Source organism: Engystomops pustulosus, chromosome 2 (assembly GCF_040894005.1).
Source record: "Engystomops pustulosus chromosome 2, aEngPut4.maternal, whole genome shotgun sequence".
Lineage (NCBI taxonomy): Eukaryota > Metazoa > Chordata > Amphibia > Anura > Leptodactylidae > Engystomops > Engystomops pustulosus.
The window spans coordinates 188,723,545-188,744,089 of NC_092412.1; the positions used below are offsets into that span (position 1 = coordinate 188,723,545).

General features: G+C 46.0%; 1 protein-coding gene across 1 annotated transcript in view; it reads left to right on the forward strand.

Moving 5' to 3' along the window:
• Nucleotides 1-263: 263 nt before the first annotated feature.
• The window catches only part of LOC140116681 (monocarboxylate transporter 1-like), a 35,436-nt gene continuing 15,154 nt past the window's right edge, over nucleotides 264-20,545 (forward strand). The window contains exon 1 of the mRNA XM_072133134.1: nucleotides 264-515. Within this exon, the coding sequence (XP_071989235.1) occupies nucleotides 299-515 (217 nt within the window). The 5' untranslated portion in view covers nucleotides 264-298. The remainder of the gene's footprint in view (nucleotides 516-20,545) is intronic.

Below are 20,545 nucleotides of genomic sequence, written 5' to 3' on the forward strand. Positions count from 1 at the left end.
ATTTTGAGAAGGACTGAGGCCAATCTAAAACAAATACAAGAAGATTACCACAGTCAAAGTCAGGTGGATCTATGAGTAAGTGTCCCTGGTTTATCATGAGGGATTTTGATGGTAGATTTCCTTTGAGGTATTAAGGGAAATGCAGCCCATCCAGACGTTTCTCCTATTTATGCCCATCTCTCCAGATGAATATCATTGTGGAGTTTTGCTACTTGCTTTCCTAATACTGCATGTATTTTCTTTTTCAGAAGTTGCAAGAAAAAATCAAAAGAAAAGCTAAAAAACACATACCAGAAAGATGGCACCTGCAGTCGGAGGACCTATGGGTTACACCCCACCTGAAGGAGGCTGGGGGTGGGCTGTAGTGATTGGAGCATTTGTGTCCATTGGTTTCTCTTACGCCTTTCCAAAATCCATCACAGTGTTCTTTAAGGATATAGAAGTGATATTTGGAGCAACAAGTAGTGAGGTCTCCTGGATTTCTTCTATTATGTTGGCGGTAATGTATGCTGGAGGTAAGCCTTTATTAATAGCTGTGCTGTGAAACTGGCTGTGGTTTATTCTGCCCCATAAGAGGCCATGCTGTACTAAGGATGGGCAGTTCTCTAGTGAATGCTTCAGCTCCTTGTTTACCTGGAACAGCTCTGTAGTCTTAGCGGCTGTTCCTGGTATTTGTTACATATTTTTGTTAAATGGAGAAAAAAACTTTGCTCTAAGAAGATCTGAATGATAAAATATTAAGCAATGTATGAATATTAATGTATTTAAGATATGTTCTCCGTTTCCTTGATAGCATGGAAATAAGCTTTTACTCCCTCGCCCTAGTCAAAAGCTTCTTACTCAGCTAAAACAATTCCCTAAATTGTACTAAAGAGACGCAAACAGGTCAAAACAGCGCTGTCTACAATTGGGAATCTGTTCCTTCTGGAATAGATATACTGATTTGGCTCTAATCTCACATCATGTCATTAGGCTTCCTGAAAGTCATGGTTGATGACTGCCTTACAAGGTAGCAAAAGAGGCATGGTTTTACTTGTCCCATCTAGGTAATCTAATTTACAGATTTCTTAATTGGCAAACTCTCAGTAAGTAGAACTCTTACTCCCTGATCCTTGCTAACATATAATTTGACAAGTCTGACATTGAGTTTGCTATGCTTCTAAGAAGTCTCACTCAGTGTCAGCATTTGTATATTTTCAGCTTGTTTTCTAGGTGTTTATTCATTTACTAGGCCTGGTCAGATGACCAGCTGGTGATTCTACCCTTAAAATACCTTTTGTACATTCTACTCATAAATGTTATCTTTATACTTCCATAAATGTTACCGAGAGGTCTATTTAGCTCATTCCAAGCCTATAATATTCAGCCTTTAAATATAAATTTCCAGTTAACTAAAAGTATAGTATTTTTCCCATTGGTTTACCTACAAGCTTCCCCTGTAATTTTCCTGCCTGCTTCTCCAATGCTCACAGTACAATCCATGTGTGATCTACTGAGAGAAAGAGGTGAGTATACGTTTTTTAACATCTTTATAGCCCGTCCAAGCCTTATATAATTCTTTTTTTTTTTAAATAGTCCAGAAAAACCCTTTAAGCTCTAAGGCAGTGATGGCGAACCTTTTAGAGCCAGAGTGCCAAACTACAACCATAATCCACTCTCCTGTCGCAAAGTTCCAACATGACTGTTTAAGCAGTAACTTGTTCATCACTGCTGTATCACAGGTTTCAATCATATTGCTGTCCTGAGGACATCAATGCAATAGAAGATGGAGAAATTTGGAATGTACCTTTCTTCCAGGCAGCCAAGGATGTGTCGCTTTAAAATAGCACTGAGCATGGCACGTTCTCGCTGTCTTAGACCACAATAGAAAGCCTTGAGTCCTCTCTGGCAAACAAACTGTGCTGGGGTGAAGGTTTGGGTGCCCACAGAAAGGGCTCTGAGTGCCACCTCCGGCACCTTTGCTATAGGTTCGCCACCACTGCTCTAAGGTATATACAGCAGTTTAATGACCAGTACACAGGATATCTAACAAAGTAATGTGAGTTATTCAGAAATGGTAACTTATTGTCCTGATTTGGAAAATAGACTTCCATAGGTTCCACTGCAACATAGAGTCTCTAGCCGAGTAAGGATGCTGGATTATCCGTAGTGCGTCTGGGCGGTAGAGGCAGAAGTGCCACAGTGGTTAGCTGGGCCTGGACAATGTAAATGGCAATAACCTATGGCACCACCTTCACTCTGATCAGGAAGGACATAGGTTTGAATATCACCAAGTTACTCTTTGAATGCAGTAACTGTAGAGACGCAGATGTGCTCATCTTTCTGGAGCAAATTTATCATATGCTGGCACTAAGTGCAACAAGTATACGATGGTGCCTAAGCCCCCCAGCTAATCTATCAGGAGGCTTTGGCCCGTTGTGCAGCTGAGTCCCTGTCTGAGCGAAGCCTAGGGCTCCATGGGGTAATGGTGCTGGGTACGGGAGGAACTGGCCTCATCCATGTCGAGTAGGTATCTGGTAGGTAGACATGCAAGAAAGGAGGGAGATGCTGCAGATGTATGATAGTTCTCCCTGGGGCACTCCTACTGTAAGTGTAGGGATCCCTTGCAAGATGGTTAATGGGGTGCCCTTGATGTTAGCAGCTATAGGCAGGGATCACACGGAGACAAGGGATGTCAACCATAAAATTCATTTATTCCGGAAAACAGCAACAAAAACAGATAAAATTTCAACTGGTTCAAGTTTGCTGGTTGGATGGTATACTGCAGATGTTGCTCACAGCCTGGTGTATGTAGCTTCAGGCTGAAGATGGGGAGCTGTGATGCAGTGTTCAAAGGCAATCTCTGGTTTGGGCTCAGAGACCTGCAGAGGCCTGATAGCTGCAGGCCATGTGGTGAGCAGTTTTGTGTTTCAGCAGTCTCTGGACACTCCCTGGAGATACCTCAGGAGAAAGAAACCAGAACTTTCACCTCAAAGGTTTATATAACCTTTAAGATTGGTTAGCCCAGATGTGCTATCTAACCAGCACCTATGTACTATATAAGATTAATAAGACATCTTATTGGTCACAATAATTAACATTCCTCCTTAGGCTGATAGTAGTGATGTGTCGTTCGCGAACGAGCCAGCTCTGAACGAAGTGAGTGGCTCACCTCAGTGATCCAAAGGCTTACTTAACCACACCCCTAACCAGCTCACCATGCCCCCTTTAACCTGATACAATCGGTTAAAAGTGGCGGTGAGGTGATTGACTGGCCTGCGGCTCCCTATGGTATTATATATTATATAGGGAACTGTTCAGGAGCCAGAAGAGCCGGTTTTTCTTAGTGTGCGGAGCCTAATGAGCTAGCTCACTAAGAAGAGCCATAATTCCCATCACTACAAGCCCTGATAAAAGTGGCCCTCTGTTTCCTGTGTGTTACCTGCCCCTGCACTTCTTTGAACTATAGAAAAGGAGTGCAACAGGCTGTAGGTACTGCAGCCCACCTGCAGCACTTACCTTCTTCCAGCACTCCACCCCAGTCTCCACACTTTCACATCATCTTAATTAATTTCTCCCCAGCAGTGGTTTATTGTTAACCCTGCCCCACAAACAGTTATGTCATATTATCAATTTCTATTCCTTCCAATTCTCCCAATATTGCTACTCGAATTGTTGCTTTAAAGAGGACCTGTCACCTATAAAAACGGCACAAGGAGTTGCTTATTAAGATGTAGCAGCATTATCAGAAACCTCTGATGACGCTAGCAGACACTTCCGCTATGTAGACAAGAGGGGGCGGGATGGTCCGTGTAAGAGGCGGCAGCTCGGACCGCCCCACATGATTAGTTTCTACTGTACAGCGCGGCAGTGTCTGCTATCGTTATCAAAGCTTTCCAATAATGCTAGCAGTGTAACACTGTTGTAGCACTAGAAGCTGCTTACTTTAGTAAGCAGCTACTAGTGCCATTTTTACAGGTGACAGGTCCTCTTTAATTTCTAACTATATTAAGCCTGAAATATGTGCAAATACATTGTCCCAAAAGCTCCTAATTAATGAACAAGAACATATAATGTGGACAAAATTTGCCCCATCTCTTTTACACCTATAACAACTATCATTCTCCCTCAGCTTCATTCTATATAATGTTACTGGTTAATAATATGTCATGTGAATAATGTTATACTGTAGTCCATACAGTAGTCTATAGTCTCAACTTCGGTGAATTACCATCCAACACATTTTCCCATCTATCTTGAGACTTGTGTTTAATACAAGTTGTCACACCTTTTACCAAATATTGTATATCCATGAATTTATGTTCCTAACATTAGAACCATTTTTTATCAGTTCATCAGATACAATTCTCAAACCCATCCCTTTTCTTCTTTTGTGAGCACCTAGTGAATTTACTACCTAACTATATCTCAAAATACATAAAGCGCTACAGAAATTTATGGCACTATATGAGTAAACATTATTATTATTATTAAAATATCATCCTTATTCAAGTGATATCTGCTTTAAAAATATGTAAATAATCAAACATTACTTTCTTCATTCCGTAAATCAAAATTGTAATTGCACCATTAGTTCACATCCACATCCACATATTTTTAATATCACTAAAATCACTTTTAGCCCCTTCAGTTCTAAGCCATTTTATGGCTTTAGGACCAAGCTTAAAAATTTGCCTTGTGTCATTATAGGAGGTTATTAGAGATGAGCGAACACTAAAATGCTCGGGTACTCGTTATTCGAGACGAACTTTTCCCGATGCTCGAGTGCTCGTCTCGAATAACGAACCCCATTGAAGTCAATGGGAGACTCGAGCATTTTTCAAGGGGACCAAGGCTCTGCACAGGGAAGCTTGGCCAAACACCTGGGAACCTCAGAAAAGGATGGAAACACCACGGAAATGGACAGGAAACAGCAGGGGCAGCATGCATGGATGCCTCTGAGGCTGCTTAATCGCACCATTATGCCGAAATTATGGGCAACAGCATGGCCATGACAGAGTGACAGAATGAAGCTAGATAGCATGTAAAACATCCAATAATTGACCCTGACACTATAGGGGACGGCATGCAGAGGCAGAGGCAGCGGCAGCAGGCTAGAGAGTGGCATGGCGACATACCCTAATTGGACTCAGGCTTCAAACCAATGGGTGTCAGAGAGGAACCAAAGGAGGTGAGCAAGAAGCGCTCAAATAATATCGGTACATGATAAAAGTTTGCCAGTATATTTTGTGGATTACACAGCAGGGTGGCGACAAAGTTAACATGGAAGCCATGAAAACAACCCAAAATTCTGCCTGACACAGCTCGTTTGATAAGGGGACCATGTATGCTTACAGTTCATGCCAGTCGCTGCACTGGCTGCCAGTCTCCTTTCGAATACAGTTTAAAATAATAATAACCCTCATCCATAAAGCTCTGTATAATGCTGCACCCCCCTACCTCTCCTCTCTTATCTCAGTCTATCACCCAACCCGTGCTCTTAGATCCGCCAGTGATCTTAGATTAACCTCTACCCTAGTGCGGACCTCCCACTCGCGTCTCCAAGACTTCTCTAGAGCTGCACCAATTCTATGGAATGCTCTGCCCTGGACTATCAGACTAATACCTAACCTCCAAAGTTTCAAACGTGCTCTTAAAACCCATTTCTTTAGGCAAGCCTATAACACTCATTAACTGCATGAAGTTTTAACTCTTCTACTAACCCGTCCTGTGTCGTCCTCCCATCTGTTATCCAGCAACCAACAGGCACCAGACTTCTCTGCAGTCCCATTCACCCTGGACCTGGTATATAAGATGACGGCTGAGTGGTTCAAGCGACAGCAATTCCATTTATTATATTTTTTTCTATTCCCTAAGAAGAATGGCTTGACCATTAAATATTCTTTTACCTCGTGTTACCCCATCATCTTCATAAACCGTAAGCTCTGGCGAGCAGGGACCTCACTCCTGTTGTTCCATACAAATGTTGTGCTCTGTTACATTACATTTGTATTTGTTTCCTATGATTTGTAAAGCGCTACAGAATATGATGACGCTATATAAATAAAGATTATTATTATTATTATTATGGAGGCAGTGAACTAGTAGTAGATTAAAGGTGCTGCAACTATGTTAGTTGGATCTTGGGATGGAGCTGGCGCTCTGCAGCCAGGCGAGCTTTTGCCAATCCAAGCCCCTGTCTCTAGGCTACTCCCCAAACAGCACTTCTAAGAACCTTTTGTATAAGATCAAGTGTAGTAGCGTTCTTATAAGTTTAGGATATGGCGGGTGAGGGGAATGTAAACAGATGCGCAAGAAGCGCTGAAATAATATCCCTAAATGGTAAAAGTTTGCAAGTATATTTTGTGGATTACACAGCAGGGTGGCGACAAAGTTAACAACTTTGATGTGGAATGCCCTGTAATAGCTCTTGGGCGGTGTGCCTTTTATCGCCTAGGCTCAGCAGTTTCAGCACCGCCTGCTGTCGCTTTGCGACGGCACTGCTGCTGTGCCTAGAGCTACCGACTGATGGCGCCATGCCCACGGATGGTAATTCGGAGGAGGAGGAGGTGGAGGAGGGGTGGGAGGAGGTATAGTAGGCCTTTGATACCTGGACCGAGGTAGGCCCCGCAATTCTCTGCGTCGGCAGTATATGACCAGCCCCAGGGTCAGACTCGGTCCCAGCCTGCACCAAGTTAAGTGTAGTAGCGTTCTTATAAGTTTGGGATATGGCGGGTGAGGGGAATGTAAACAGATGCGCAAGAAGCGCATGATGCGCATGGAGCTGGCGCTCCGCTGCCAGGCGAGCTTTCGCCAATTCAAGCCCCTGTCTCTAGGCTACTCCCCAAACAGCACTTCTAAGAACCTTTTGTATAAGATCAAGTGTAGTAGCGTTCTTATAAGTTTAGGATATGCCGGGTGAGGGGAATGTAAACAGATGCGCAAGAAGCGCATGATGCGCATGGAGCTGGCGCTCCGCTGCCAGGCGAGCTTTCGCCAATTCAAGCCCCTGTCTCTAGGCTACTCCCCAAACAGCACTTCTAAGAACCTTTTGTATAAGATCAAGTGTAGTAGCGTTCTTATAAGTTTAGGATATGCCGGGTGAGGGGAATGTAAACAGATGCGCAAGAAGCGCATGATGCGCATGGAGCTGGCGCTCCGCTGCCAGGCGAGCTTTCGCCAATTCAAGCCCCTGTCTCTAGGCTACTCCCCAAACAGCACTTCTAAGAACCTTTTGTATAAGATCAAGTGTAGTAGCGTTCTTATAAGTTTAGGATATGCCGGGTGAGGGGAATGTAAACAGATGCGCAAGAAGCGCTGAAATAATATCCCTAAATGGTAAAAGTTTGCCAGTATATTTTGTGGATAACACAGCAGGGTGGCGACAAAGTTAACAACTTTGATGTGGAATCCATGAAAACAACCCAAATTTCTGCCTGACACACCTCGTTTGATAAAGGGACGATGTATGGAGGCAGCTATATGGACGACTTTTGGAGGTAGCAATGGAGACAACGTGTGGAGGCTGCTATGGAGACAATTTAATTTGGATAGTGCCTGTATGTGGCAGTCCCAAACATTTTTCAAACCAGAGGAGCAGGTAGGTGGCCCTCCAGTAAAATGGAATAGATTGAGTGCCTGTATGTGGCAGTCCCAAAAATGTTTCAAACCAGAGGAGCAGGTAGGTGGCCCTGCAGTAAAATGGAATAGATTGAGTGCCTGTATGTGGCAGTCCCAAAAATTTTTCAAACCAGAGGAGCAGGTAGGTGGCCCTCCAGTAAAATGGAATAGATTGAGTGCCTGTATGTGGCAGTCCCAAAAATGTTTCAAACCAGAGGAGCAGGTAGGTGGCCCTGCAGTAAAATGGAATAGATTGAGTGCCTGTATGTGGCACTCACAAAAATTGTTTCAAACAGAGGACCGGGTAGGTGGCCCTCCAGAAAAATTAAATGCATGAAGTACTATAGCAAGAGCCAGTGGGCCCTGTCAAAAAATAGCCATTTTCCTCTGCTTTACTGTACAAAGAGGAGGAGAAGGAGGAAAATGAGGAGGAGGAGGAGTGGATCAATTATTCAGGTTGAGCTTCCTTCACCTGGTGGAGATTGGAAATTCTGAGAAATCCAGCCTTTATTCATTTTAATAAGCGTCAGCCTGTCAGCGCTGTCAGTCGACAGGCGTGTACGCTTATCGGTGATGATGCCACCAGCTGCACTGAAAACCCGCTCGGACAAGACGCTAGCGGCAGGGCAGGCAAGAACCTCCAAGGCGTACAGCGCCAGTTCGTGCCACATGTCCAGCTTTGAAACCCAGTAGTTGTAGGGAGCTGTGTGATCATTTAGGACGATGGTATGGTCAGCTACGTACTCCCTCACCATCTTTCTGTAAAGATCAGCCCTACTCTGCCGAGACTGGGGACAGGTGACAGTGTCTTGCTGGGGTGACATAAAGCTGGCAAAAGCCTTGTAAAGCGTACCCTTGCCAGTGCTGGACAAGCTGCCTGCTCGCCTACTCTCCCTCGCTACTTGTCCCGCAGAACTACGCACTCTGCCGCTAGCGCTGTCAGAAGGGAAATACTGTTTCAGCTTGTGCACCAGGGCCTGCTGGTATTCATGCATTCTCACACTCCTTTCCTCTGCAGGGATGAGAGTGGAAAGATTTTGCTTGTACCGTGGGTCCAGGAGAGTGAACACCCAGTAATCGGTGCTGGAATAAATTCTTTGAACGCGAGGGTCACGGGATAGGCAGCCTAGCATGAAATCTGCCATATGCGCCAGAGTACCAACGCGTAAGAATTCACTCCCCTCACTGGCCTGACTGTCCATTTCCTCCTCCTCCAACTCCTCCAACTCCTCTTCTTCTGCCCATACACGCTGAACAGTAAAGGACTCAACAATGGTCCCCTCTTGTGTCTCACCAACATTCTCCTCCTCTTCCTCCTCATCCTCCTCCACCTCCACCTCCTCCGATATGCGCTGAGAAACAGACCTGAGGGTGCTTTGGCTATCAACAAGGGAATATTCTTCCCCTGTCTCTTGTGACGAGCGCAAAGCTTCCGACTTCATGCTGACCAGAGAGTTTTTCAACAGGCCAAGCAGCGGGATGGTGAGGCTGATGATGGCGGCATCGCCACTGACCATCTGTGTTGACTCCTCAAAGTTACTCAGCACCTGACAGATATCAGACATCCACGTCCACTCCTCATTGTAGACTTGAGGAAGCTGACTGACCTGACTACCAGTTCTGGTGGAAGTTGACATCTGGCAGTCTACAATCGCTCTGCGCTGCTGGTAAACTCTGGATAACATGGTCAGTGTTGAATTCCACCTCGTGGGCACGTCGCACAACAGTCGGTGAGCGGGCAGTTGGAGGCGGCGCTGCGCTGCCCTGAGAGTGGCAGCATCTGGGCTGGACTTCCTGAAATGCGCACAGATGCGGCGCACCTTCGTGAGCAAATCAGACAGATTGGGGTATGTCTTGAGGAAACGCTGAACTATCAGATTTAACACATGGGCCAGGCATGGCACATGTGTCAGTCTGCCGAGTTGCAGAGCCGCCACCAGGTTACGGCCGTTGTCACACACAACCATTCCCGGCTTGAGGTTCAGCGGTGCCAGCCACAGATCAGTCTGCGCCGTGATGCCCTGTAATAGCTCTTGGGCGGTGTGCCTTTTGTCGCCTAGGCTCAGCAGTTTGAGCACCGCCTGCTGTCGCTTAGCGACGGCACTGCTGCTGTGCCTAGAGCTACCGACTGATGGCGCCATGCCCACGGATGGTAGTTCGGAGGAGGAGGTGGAGGAGGGGTGGGAGGAGGAGGAGGCATAGTAGGCCTGAAACACCTGGACCGAGGTAGGCCCCGCAATCCTCGGCGTCGGCAGTATATGAGCAGCCCCAGTGTCAGACTCGGTCCCAGCCTCCACCAAGTTAACCCAATGTGCCGTCAGCGATATATAGTGGCCCTGCCCGGCAGCACTCGTCCACGTGTCCGTGGTCAGGTGGACCTTGTCAGAAACGGCGTTGGTCAGGGCACGGATGATGTTGTCTGACACGTGCTGGTGCAGGGCTGGGACGGCACATCGGGAAAAGTAGTGGCGGCTGGGGACCGAATACCGAGGGGCGGCCGCCGCCATGAGGTTGCGAAAGGCCTCGGTCTCTACTAGCCTATAGGGCAGCATCTCCAGGCTAAGCAATCTGGAGATGTGCACATTAAGGGCTTGGGCGTGCGGGTGGGTTGCACTATATTTGCGTTTCCGCTCCAGCGTCTGGGGTATGGAGAGCTGAACGCTGGTGGATGCTGTGGAGGATCGTGGAGGCGACGATGGGGTTTTTGTGGCAGGGTCCTGGGCAGGGGGCTGACTAGCAGCTGACACAGGGGAAGGAGCAGTGGTGTGCACGGCCGGAGGTGAACGGGCTTGTTGCCACTGAGTGGGGTGTTTAGCATTCATATGCCTGCGCATACTGGTGGTAGTTAAGCTAGTAGTGGTGGAACCCCTGCTGAGCCTGGTTTGGCAAATGTTGCACACCACAGTCCGTCGGTCATCCGGTGTTTCCTTAAAGAACCTCCAGACTTCTGAAGATCTAGCCCTCGCCGCAGGAGCCCTCGCCACGGGAGCTTCACTAGTTGACACATTTGGCGCTGATGCACCAGCTCTGGCCCTGCCTCTCCGTCTGGCCCCACCACTGCCTCTTCCAACCTGTTCTGGTCGAGGACTCTCCTCCGTCTCAGAAGCACTGTGTTCACCCGGCCTCTCAACCCAGCTTGGGTCTGTCACCTCATCATCCTCCGATCCCTCAGTCTGCTCCCCCCTCGGACTTCCTGCCCTGACAACAACTTCCCCACTGTCTGACAACCGTGTCTCCTCATCGTCGGACACCTCTTTACACACTTCCACTACGTCAAGAAGGTCATCATCACCCACAGACTGTGACTGTTGGAAAACCTGGGCATCGGAAAATTGCTCAGCAGCAACCGGACAAGTGGTTTGTGACTGTGGGAAGGGTCCAGAAAACAGTTCCTCAGAGTATGCCGGTTCAAATGCCAAATTTTCCTGGGAGGGGGCAGACTGGGGGGGAGGAGGCTGAGGTGCAGGAGCTGGAGGAGTGGCGATTTCGGTGACATGGGTGGACTGCGTGGAAGACTGACTGGTGGTGGACAAATTGCTCGAAGCATTGTCAGCAATCCACGACATCACCTGTTCGCACTGTTCTGGCCTCAACAGTGCTCTACCACGAGTCCCAGTAACTTCAGACATGAACCTAGGGAGTGTAGCTCTGCGGCGTTCCCCTGCTCCCTCATCAGCAGGTGGTGTCTCACCCCGCCCAGGACCACGGCCTCTGACCCCTGCAGTAGTTGGACGCCCACGTCCCCGCCCTCGTCCTCTACCCCTAGCCCTCGGGTTAAACATTTTTAAAATGAGAGTTATAACTTTATTTTTTTTTTTACTTTTTTTTGTTTTTTTTTGTGTTTTTTTTTTTTTTTGTGTTTTTTGTTTTTTTTTTGAGTTTTTAAAACCAAACAATGCTATCCTATTGCTATGGCTATTTTCTAGCCAAGTATCAAAGCACACTACTATGCCAGATGAGATGACACTGAGTTAGTGCCTAATTGAAATCCAACCCCTACTAAATTTTCCCACTTCGGTCTTTGCTATGGATATGTGCGTCACTAAGCGCAGAACACAGCGGTCGCAAGTCTCACTACAAATTGCTCAGAATTGGCTAGTACATGCACTGCAGAAAGTACAGCCACCAGCAGATCAACCAGAAATCAAATATATAGAACGCTACTGTATGCGTAAGTAAGCTCTTTGTATTCTCCTATGGCTATTTTCTAGCCAAGTATCAAAGCACACTACTATGCCAGATGAGATGACACTGAGTTAGTGCCTAATTGAAATCCAACCCCTACTAAATTTTCCCACTTCGGTCTTTGCTATGGATATGTGCGTCACTAAGCGCAGAACACAGCGGTCGCAAGTCTCACTACAAATTGCTCAGAATTGGCTAGTACATGCACTGCAGAAAGTACAGCCACCAGCAGATCAACCAGAAATCAAATATATAGAACGCTACTGTATGCGTAAGTAAGCTCTTTGTATTCTCCTATGGCTATTTTCTAGCCAAGTATCAAAGCACACTACTATGCCAGATGAGATGACACTGAGTTAGTGCCTAATTGAAATCCAACCCCTACTAAATTTTCCCACTTCGGTCTTTGCTATGGATATGTGCGTCACTAAGCGCAGAACACAGCGGTCGCAAGTCTCACTACAAATTGCTCAGAATTGGCTAGTACATGCACTGCAGAAAGTACAGCCACCAGCAGATCAACCAGAAATCAAATATATAGAACACTACTGTATGCGTAAGTAAGCTCTTTGTATTCTCCTATGGCTATTTTCTAGCCAAGTATCAAAGCACACTACTATGCCAGATGAGATGACACTGAGTTAGTGCCTAATTGAAATCCAACCCCTACTAAATTTTCCCACTTCGGTCTTTGCTATGGATATGTGTGCCACTAAGAGCTAAACACAACGGTAGCAAGTCCCCCTGCTAATTCCTCACAAAATGGTACTAGATGCAAATTAAAATAAAAAAAGTAGAACGTTATTGTAGCCCTAAGAAGGGCTGTTGGGTTCTTTGAGAATCACTCCTGCCTAACAGTAAGCTAATAGAACACCCTAACGCTTTCCCTGACCAGCAGCAGCTCTCTCCCTAGCGGCATCCAGACACAGAATGATCCGAGCAGCGCGGGCAGCGGCTAGTCTATCCCAGGGTCACCTGATCTGGCCAGCCAACCACTGCTATCGACGTGTAAGGGTACCACGTCATGCTGGGTGGAGTGCAGAGTCTCCTGGCTTGTGATTGGCTCTGTTTCTGGCCGCCAAAAAGCAAAACGGCGGGAGCTGCCATTTTCTCGAGCGGGCGAAGTATTCGTCCGAGCAACGAGCAGTTTCGAGTACCCTAATGCTCGACCGAGCATCAAGCTCGGACGAGCATGTTCGCTCATCTCTAGAGGTTATACATTTGTAATGCTTTAACATATCCAGGATATTTTGAGAACGTTTTCTCATCACATATTGTACTTAAAAGAAATAGAAAAAAATTGATAATATCCTTTGTGTTTAGTTATTAAAAAAAATGAAGTTCAAAATTTTCAGCTTTTTGGGCAGATAGTCAGAGCACCCAAGTAACTTTATAACTAACATTTCCCAAATGTCTGCTTTTTATGCATCCTCTCTTTTTTCTATGTTGTTAGTAGTTTCAGAATTTTAGTGCAACTTTTCTGATCTTTATGAAAATTGCCAAAACCTTTATTTAGAGGCACCTGCTCAGTTTTAAGTGACTTTGAGAGGCCTAAATAGCAGTAAAACCCCATAAATTAGAAATGACACCCCTCAATGTGTGAAAAATCAACTTTAAGATGCTTGTCATTTACAAGCTGTAATTTTTTCAGACAGTACATTAATTTTGGACAAAAATTAAACCGTCACAAAGTATTACATTACGAAAAACTCCACAAAGTTTGATACCCAAGTTCTCCCGAGTATGATGCATTGGCAAACTGCTGTATAGGCATACAGCCGGGCATAGAAGGGAAGGAGCGACATTCAGAGCAGATCTGCATTGTCACAATTTACAGGCTATAAAATGTTAAAATTTTTGTAATTTGGATATATAGGGGATTATCTTTTTGCTTCAAGTAGTGAAGCTCCCATGGCGAGGGCTAGATGTTCTCAAGTCTGGAGGTTCTTTAAAGAAACAGAAGATGACCGACGGACTGTGGAGTGCAACCTATGCCACACCAGGATCAGCAGAGTTTCCACCACTACTAGCTTAACCACCACCAGTATGCGCAGGCATATGAATGCTAAACACCCCACTCATAAGAACCAAGGCCGTTCACCTCCAGCCGGGCCCACCACTGCTCCTTCCCCTGTGTCATTTGCTGCCTCTGCTAGTCAGCCCCCTGCCCAAAACCCCGGCACAAACACCTCCCACTCGAAAACCACACCTTCGCCTCCACGATCCTCCACAGCGTTTACCAATGTCTCCATGCACAGCGTTCAGCTGTCCATACCCCAGACACTGGAGCGCAAGAGGAAATACAGTTCCACCCACCCACACGCTCAAGCCCTCAACGTCCACATCTCCAAATTACTGAGCCTGGAGATGCTGCCCTATAGGCTGGTAGAGACCGGGGCCATTCGCAACCTCATGGCAGCAACTGCCTCTCAGTATTCGGTCCCCATACGCCACTACTTTTCCCGATGTGCCATCCCAGCCCTGCAGCAGCACGTGTCAGACAACATCATCCGTGCCCTGACCAACGCCGTTTCTGACAATGTCCACCTAACCGCGGACACGTGGACGAGTGTTGCCGGGCAGGGCCACTATATATTGCTGGCGGCATATTGGGTTAACTTGGTGGAGGCTGAGACCGAGTCTGACCCTGGGGCCGCTCTTATACTGCCGACGCCGAGGATTGCGGGACCTACCTTGGTCACGGTCTCTCAGGCCTACTATGTCTCCTCCTCCTCCCACCCCTCCTCCGAATTACCATTTGTGGGCATAGCGTCATCAATCGATAGCTCTAGGCACAGCAGCAGCGCCGTCGGCGGTGCTCAAACTGCTGAGCCTAGGCAATAAAAGGCACACCGCCCAAGAGCTATTACAGGGTATCATGGCGCAGACCGATCTGTGGCTGGCACCGCTGAACCTGAAGCCAGGCATGGTTGTGTGTGACAACGGCCATAACCAGGTGGAAGCTCTGCAACTCGGCAGACTGACACATGTGCCATGCCTGGCCCATGTGTTCAATCTCATAGTTCAGCGGTTCCTCAGGACACACCCCAATCTGTCTGATTTGCTCACGAAGGTTCGCCGCATCTGTGCGCATTTCAGAAAGTCGACCACTCTCAGGGCAGCACAGCGCCGCATCCAACTGCCCGCTCACCGACTGTTATGCGATGTGCCCATGAGGTAGAATTCCACATTAACCATGTTATCCAGAGTTTACCAGCAGCGCAGAGCGATTGTAGACTGCCAGATGTCAAATTCCACCAGAACTGGTAGTCAGGTCAGTCAGCTTCCTCAAGTCTACAATGAGGAGTGGATGTGGATGTCTGATATCTGTCAGGTGCTGAGTAACTTTGAGGAGTCAACACAGATGGTCAGTGGCGATGCCACAATCATCAGCCTCACCATCCCGCTGCTTGGCCTGTTGAAAAACTCTGTGGTCAGCATGAAGTCGGAAGCTTTGCGCTCGTCACAAGAGACGGGGAAGAAGATTCCCTTGTTGATAGCCAGAGCACCCTCCGGTCTGTTTCTCAGCGCGTATTGGAGGAGGATGAGTAGGAAGAGTAGGAGAATGTCGGCCAGACAGAAGAGGGGACCATTGCTCAGTGTTTAACTATTCAGCGTGTATTGGCAGAAGAAGAGGAGTTGTAGGAGTTGGAGGAAATGGAGAGTCCAGTGAGGGGAGTGAATTCTTGCGCGTTGGTACTCTGGCGCATATGGCAGATTTCATGCTAGGCTACCTTTCCCGTGACCCTCACGTTCAAAGAATTTTTTCCAGCACCGATTACTGGGTATTCACTCTCCTGGACCCACGGTACAAGCAAAGTCTTTCCACTCTCATCCCTGTAGAAGAAAGGAGTGTGATAATGCATGAATGCCAGCAGGCCCTGGTGCACAAGCTGAAACAGTCTTTCCCATCTGACACCGCTAGCGGCCGGGGGCATACTTCTGCGGGACAGGTAGCGAGGGAGAGTAGGCGAGCAGGCAGCTTGTCCAGCACTGGCAGGGGTACGCTTTACAAGGCCTTTGCCAGTTTTATGTCACCCCAGCAAGACACTGTCACCTGTCCCCAGTCTCGGCAGAGTAGCACTGATCTTTACAGAAAGATTGTGAGGGAGTACGTAGCTGACCATACTATCGTCCTAAATGATCACACAGCTCCCTACAACTCCTGGGTTTCAAAGCTGGACATATGGCCCCAACTGGCGCTGTACGCTTTGGAGGTTCTTGCCTGCCTTGCCACTAGCGTGTTGTCAGAGCGGGTTTTCAGTGCAGCTAGTGGCATCATCACCAATAAGCGTACACGCCTGTCGACTGACAGTGCTGACAGGCTGACGCTTATCAAGATGAATAAAGCCTGGATTTCTCAGGATTTCCATTCTCCACCAGGTGAAAGAAGCTCAACCTAAATAATGTATGCTCTCCTCCTCCTCATTTTCCTCCTTCTCCTCCTCTTTGTACACTAAAGCAGAGGAAACTGGCTATTTTTTGCCAGGGCCAACTGGCTCTAGCTATAGTATTCTATGTATTTAATTTTTCTGGAGGGCCACCTACCCGGTCCTCTGTTTTAAACAATTTTTGGGAGTGCCACATACAGGCACTCAATCTATTTAATTTTTCTGGAGGGCCACCTACCCGGTCCTTTGTTTTAAACAATTTTTGGGAGTGCCACATACAGGTACTCTATGTATTTAATTTTTATGGAGGGCCACCTACCCGCTCCTCTGTTTTGAAAACCTTTTTGGACTGCCACATACAGGCACTCAATCTATTTAATTTTTCTGGAGGGCCACCTACCCGCTCCTCTGTTTTGAAAACTTTTTTGGACTGCCACATACAGGCACTATCCAAATTTAATTATCTCCATAGCTGCCTCCACACGTCATCTTTATAGCAGCCTTCACATGTCGTCTTTATAGCAGCCTCCACACGTTGTCTCCATTGCTACCTGCACACGTTGTCTCCATTGCTGCCTCCAAAAGTCGTCCACATAGCTGCCTCCATACATCGTCCCCTTAGCAAACGAGCTGTGTCCGGCAAAATTTTGGGTTGTTTTAACGGCTTCCACATCAAACTGGTTAACTTTGTCACCACCCTGCTGTGTTATCCACAAAATACACCGCCAAACTTTTATCTATGAAGGATTTTATATCAGTGCATCTCTTTACATTCCCCTCCCCCGCAATAACCAGGCCAAATACTTATAAGAACAGTACTTGATCTTACACAAAAGGTTTTTAGAAATGCTGTTTGTAGCCGGAGTACACTCTGGTTATGTCGCCTGGACAATCGCCAGTCTGAGGCTGCGGCCGCTGCCTCCACATGTCGTCCACATAGCTGCCTCCCCTTAGCAAACGAGCTGTGTCAGGCAGAATTTTCGGGTGTTTCACCAGATACGTAATGGAACTCGGCCCATCTGTCGCCACCATGCTGGAGACCTGAAGTTTCAATCATAGTGGCGCAATATGGATGCCCCATACCGTCGCTCTTAATCATGGAACCAAATTGCTATTCCATTATTCCTAGATTAAGTATTCAAAGGCATCCATGCATGCTGCCCCTGCTGTTTCCTGTCCATTTCCGTGGTGTTTCCATCCTTTTCTGAGGTTCCCAGGTTTTTGGCCAAGCTTTCCTGTGCAGAGCCTTGGTCCCCTTGAAAAACGCTCGAGTCTCCCATTGACTTCAATGTGGTTCGTTATTCGAAACGAGCACTCGAGCATCGGAAAAAATTTGACTCGAGTAACGAGCATTCAAGCATTTTAGTGCTCGCTCGTCTCTAGTTATCACGATTACGGCAATACCCCATTTATATAGCTTTTTAATGGTTAACTTGTTTTGCAGAATATAAAACTCATTTTGTGAGAAATTTGTTTGTTTTTACATCACCATTTATTAATGGGCATAACATTTTTTTAGTTAGTTTTAGAGCTTATTTTTTGTGAGACAAGCAGTACTGTTTCTTGGTATCATGTTGGTGTAAATGGCCTGAGTGCTCGCAGAAAGGACTCTGAGTGACACCTCTGGCACCCGTACCATAGGTTCCCCACCACTGATTTATATGGTTAAACAGGCGCGATTGCGATAGTAGCGATCCCGGCTGTTACTGACAGGATCCTGCGGTGATCACAGAGGCTCATCTTCTGAGCCTGAATAATCGCCATGACTTCAAGGTGTGGGAACTACCTGCATACTATGACGTAAAGTTACATCAAGGTGCTGGAAGGGGTTAATACATTCAATACATAAAGCTTTCCAGATAAGCCACAAAATATAGTGTAACACAGATTACTGCTGGGCCCCAGCGCCTAAACAACTCAATAGCCTATCCTCTATGTAGCGTATTGACTCACTCACCACTAGCATCCCAGGGAAATAATATCATAAGCGACCTGAGTTTTTCACCTATGGGATATAGATATCATCCATGCGCATGCAAACAATAAAGTGCTGGTGCATCGGCAAGTTCCAGGGAGAGAAAAATGAAATAAAACAGCTGATCACAGCGTCCGTGTATTGCGAATAATAAGAGTAACCCAAATCTTTACCTCTATATGGCAATATAGTCTATTTGGTTGTTGGCCGGACCTCTGTTAGCTGAAGGGAACATCTGTACGTCTCGGTCTCCTATTTAGGTTTAGGGGTAGTAAAATAATAAAATTCAGACAAGCTTCGAGGAGTATTCACAGGTAGTATGTTGCTTGGGATAGGCCGATCCACTCTGCTAGACAAGTTTCAGAGGCTTCGTCTCCTTCCTCAGTAGCAAAGGCTAGCCAGCTCTTGGTGTCTCTATTTATATGCAACTTGTTAAAGGATGATAAATCATGAAATGGACTGTCGGTATATACAATTTGTTAGAGTATATAAGAATAATAAATAAAACGTAAAACACATAATAGATTATCTGAATTGTTCTGAAACCAGATTTCTTGCTTGCTGTCCATTCAATACCAAAGGTATCAAAAAGAGTGTATGTACACTCCCCAAATAAAATAATGCATATAATGTACAAGTAGATATACAGTATACTATATATAAATTATATAAAACACTGTGTTACGATAAACAAATATTACAAGAAAGCCAGCTCACTATCCTGGTTCGCTCTGCAATCCTCCAGGTGCACGGAAAAAGTCCACAAAAGTCGCAAATCCAAGAAAAATCCAGCACGATCACGGAAAATGCATAAAAACTTGGTTTTCCTAGCATTATATTTCATAGTATAAAATCCATGTCACAATTCAAGCAGCATGTGGACAACAAAAAAGCAGACCTACGCGATTAGTCTTACAACTTAGTCATGGTCTTATTATACAGAAACACACACCAACTACCCAGTGCAAATTAACATATAAAACGTCTAAAATATTGGAAAACGGATAATACGTTATTACATTTTTCTGTACTCACAATATTAGCCTTTTTGATACATGTCATGCATATAGTTTATCTATAATAATCTGTTACAATTACCATACATGTATGTCCTAGTCATGTATTGTACATGATTTGTGCAAATATAATCCTTTCCTCGTAATCTATACTACTATATTTAACTATGTGTATGTAGAAGCAAGGAGTTCATACATATATACCAAAAGAAAGTTATATTATTCAAGAATACCACAAGATCAGATCTCTTCTTAAATTCATGCATAATGGCTGCCTGCTGTCTGTCTGAAATAAAGATCCAGAAGGTTTCCCTATTCTTGTGGTCAGGGCCGGATGTAGACAAAGTGGCAAAACTAAAAGTGGAACCCCAAAATAAAACTATTTTATGACCAGTCACAGTCAGTAAAATGCTCCTTTTAGCATGGCAAAACAAACTGTAATATGGGAGAATTTTATAGGAGATAGATGATAGGGAGATTGATGGGCAGCACGGTGGTTCAGTGGTTAGCACTACAGCTTTGCAGCAAAGCGTTTGTATGTCTCTGTGTTTGTGTGGGTTTCCTCTGGGTCCTTCAGTTTCTTCCCACACTCTAAAAACTTACTGATAGGTTGAATAGATTGTGAGCCCCATGGGGACAGGGACTGATGTGACAAGCTCTGTGCAGCGCTGCGTAATCTGTGTGCGCTATATAAATAAAGAATTATTAATTATAATTATTATGATAGAAGATAAATATGATATAGATTTCTAGATGCCGAACTGTAAAGTAGATTATATATACAGTAGATAGATATGAGAGAGGATTGATAGAGAAAAAAACTAGATATATAAATGGTCAGATTATATGAGATTTTGTTGTGTTATTGGCCAGAGCAAAAAGAATTACAGCAAATAGAATTAAAGTAAACCGCAGCAAACCATATATTTTCTGAAAGCAAGACACTTGCCCCATTTTCAAAATTGCATTAAAGGGAACCTACCACCACGAATCTACCTATAAAGGTAGATCGGGTGGTAGGTGGATCAATAGGACGTGAGGATAGCCTTTTTAAGGGTTAATCCTCTCGTCCCCACACTTTTTTGTTAACTTTTATTAAAAATTTATGCAAATTTACTTATGCGGCTACTGGGGCGTGGAGTAGCCACATCTGAGGTTACACGAGGCGGCTACTCCACGCCCCGGTAGCCTCTTTTTCCCTCCTACTCACCCATCTTCGGCGCGCAGCTCCGCGTAGCTGCGCGCCCTCGCCCGGTGATCCTGCCGTCAGCGCATGCACAGAAGAGCAGGCCCGCGCCTGTTTCGGAGCAGTGACCACGCAGGCGCGGGCCTGCTCTTCTGCGCATGCGCAGACGGCAGGATCGCCTGACGAGGGCGCG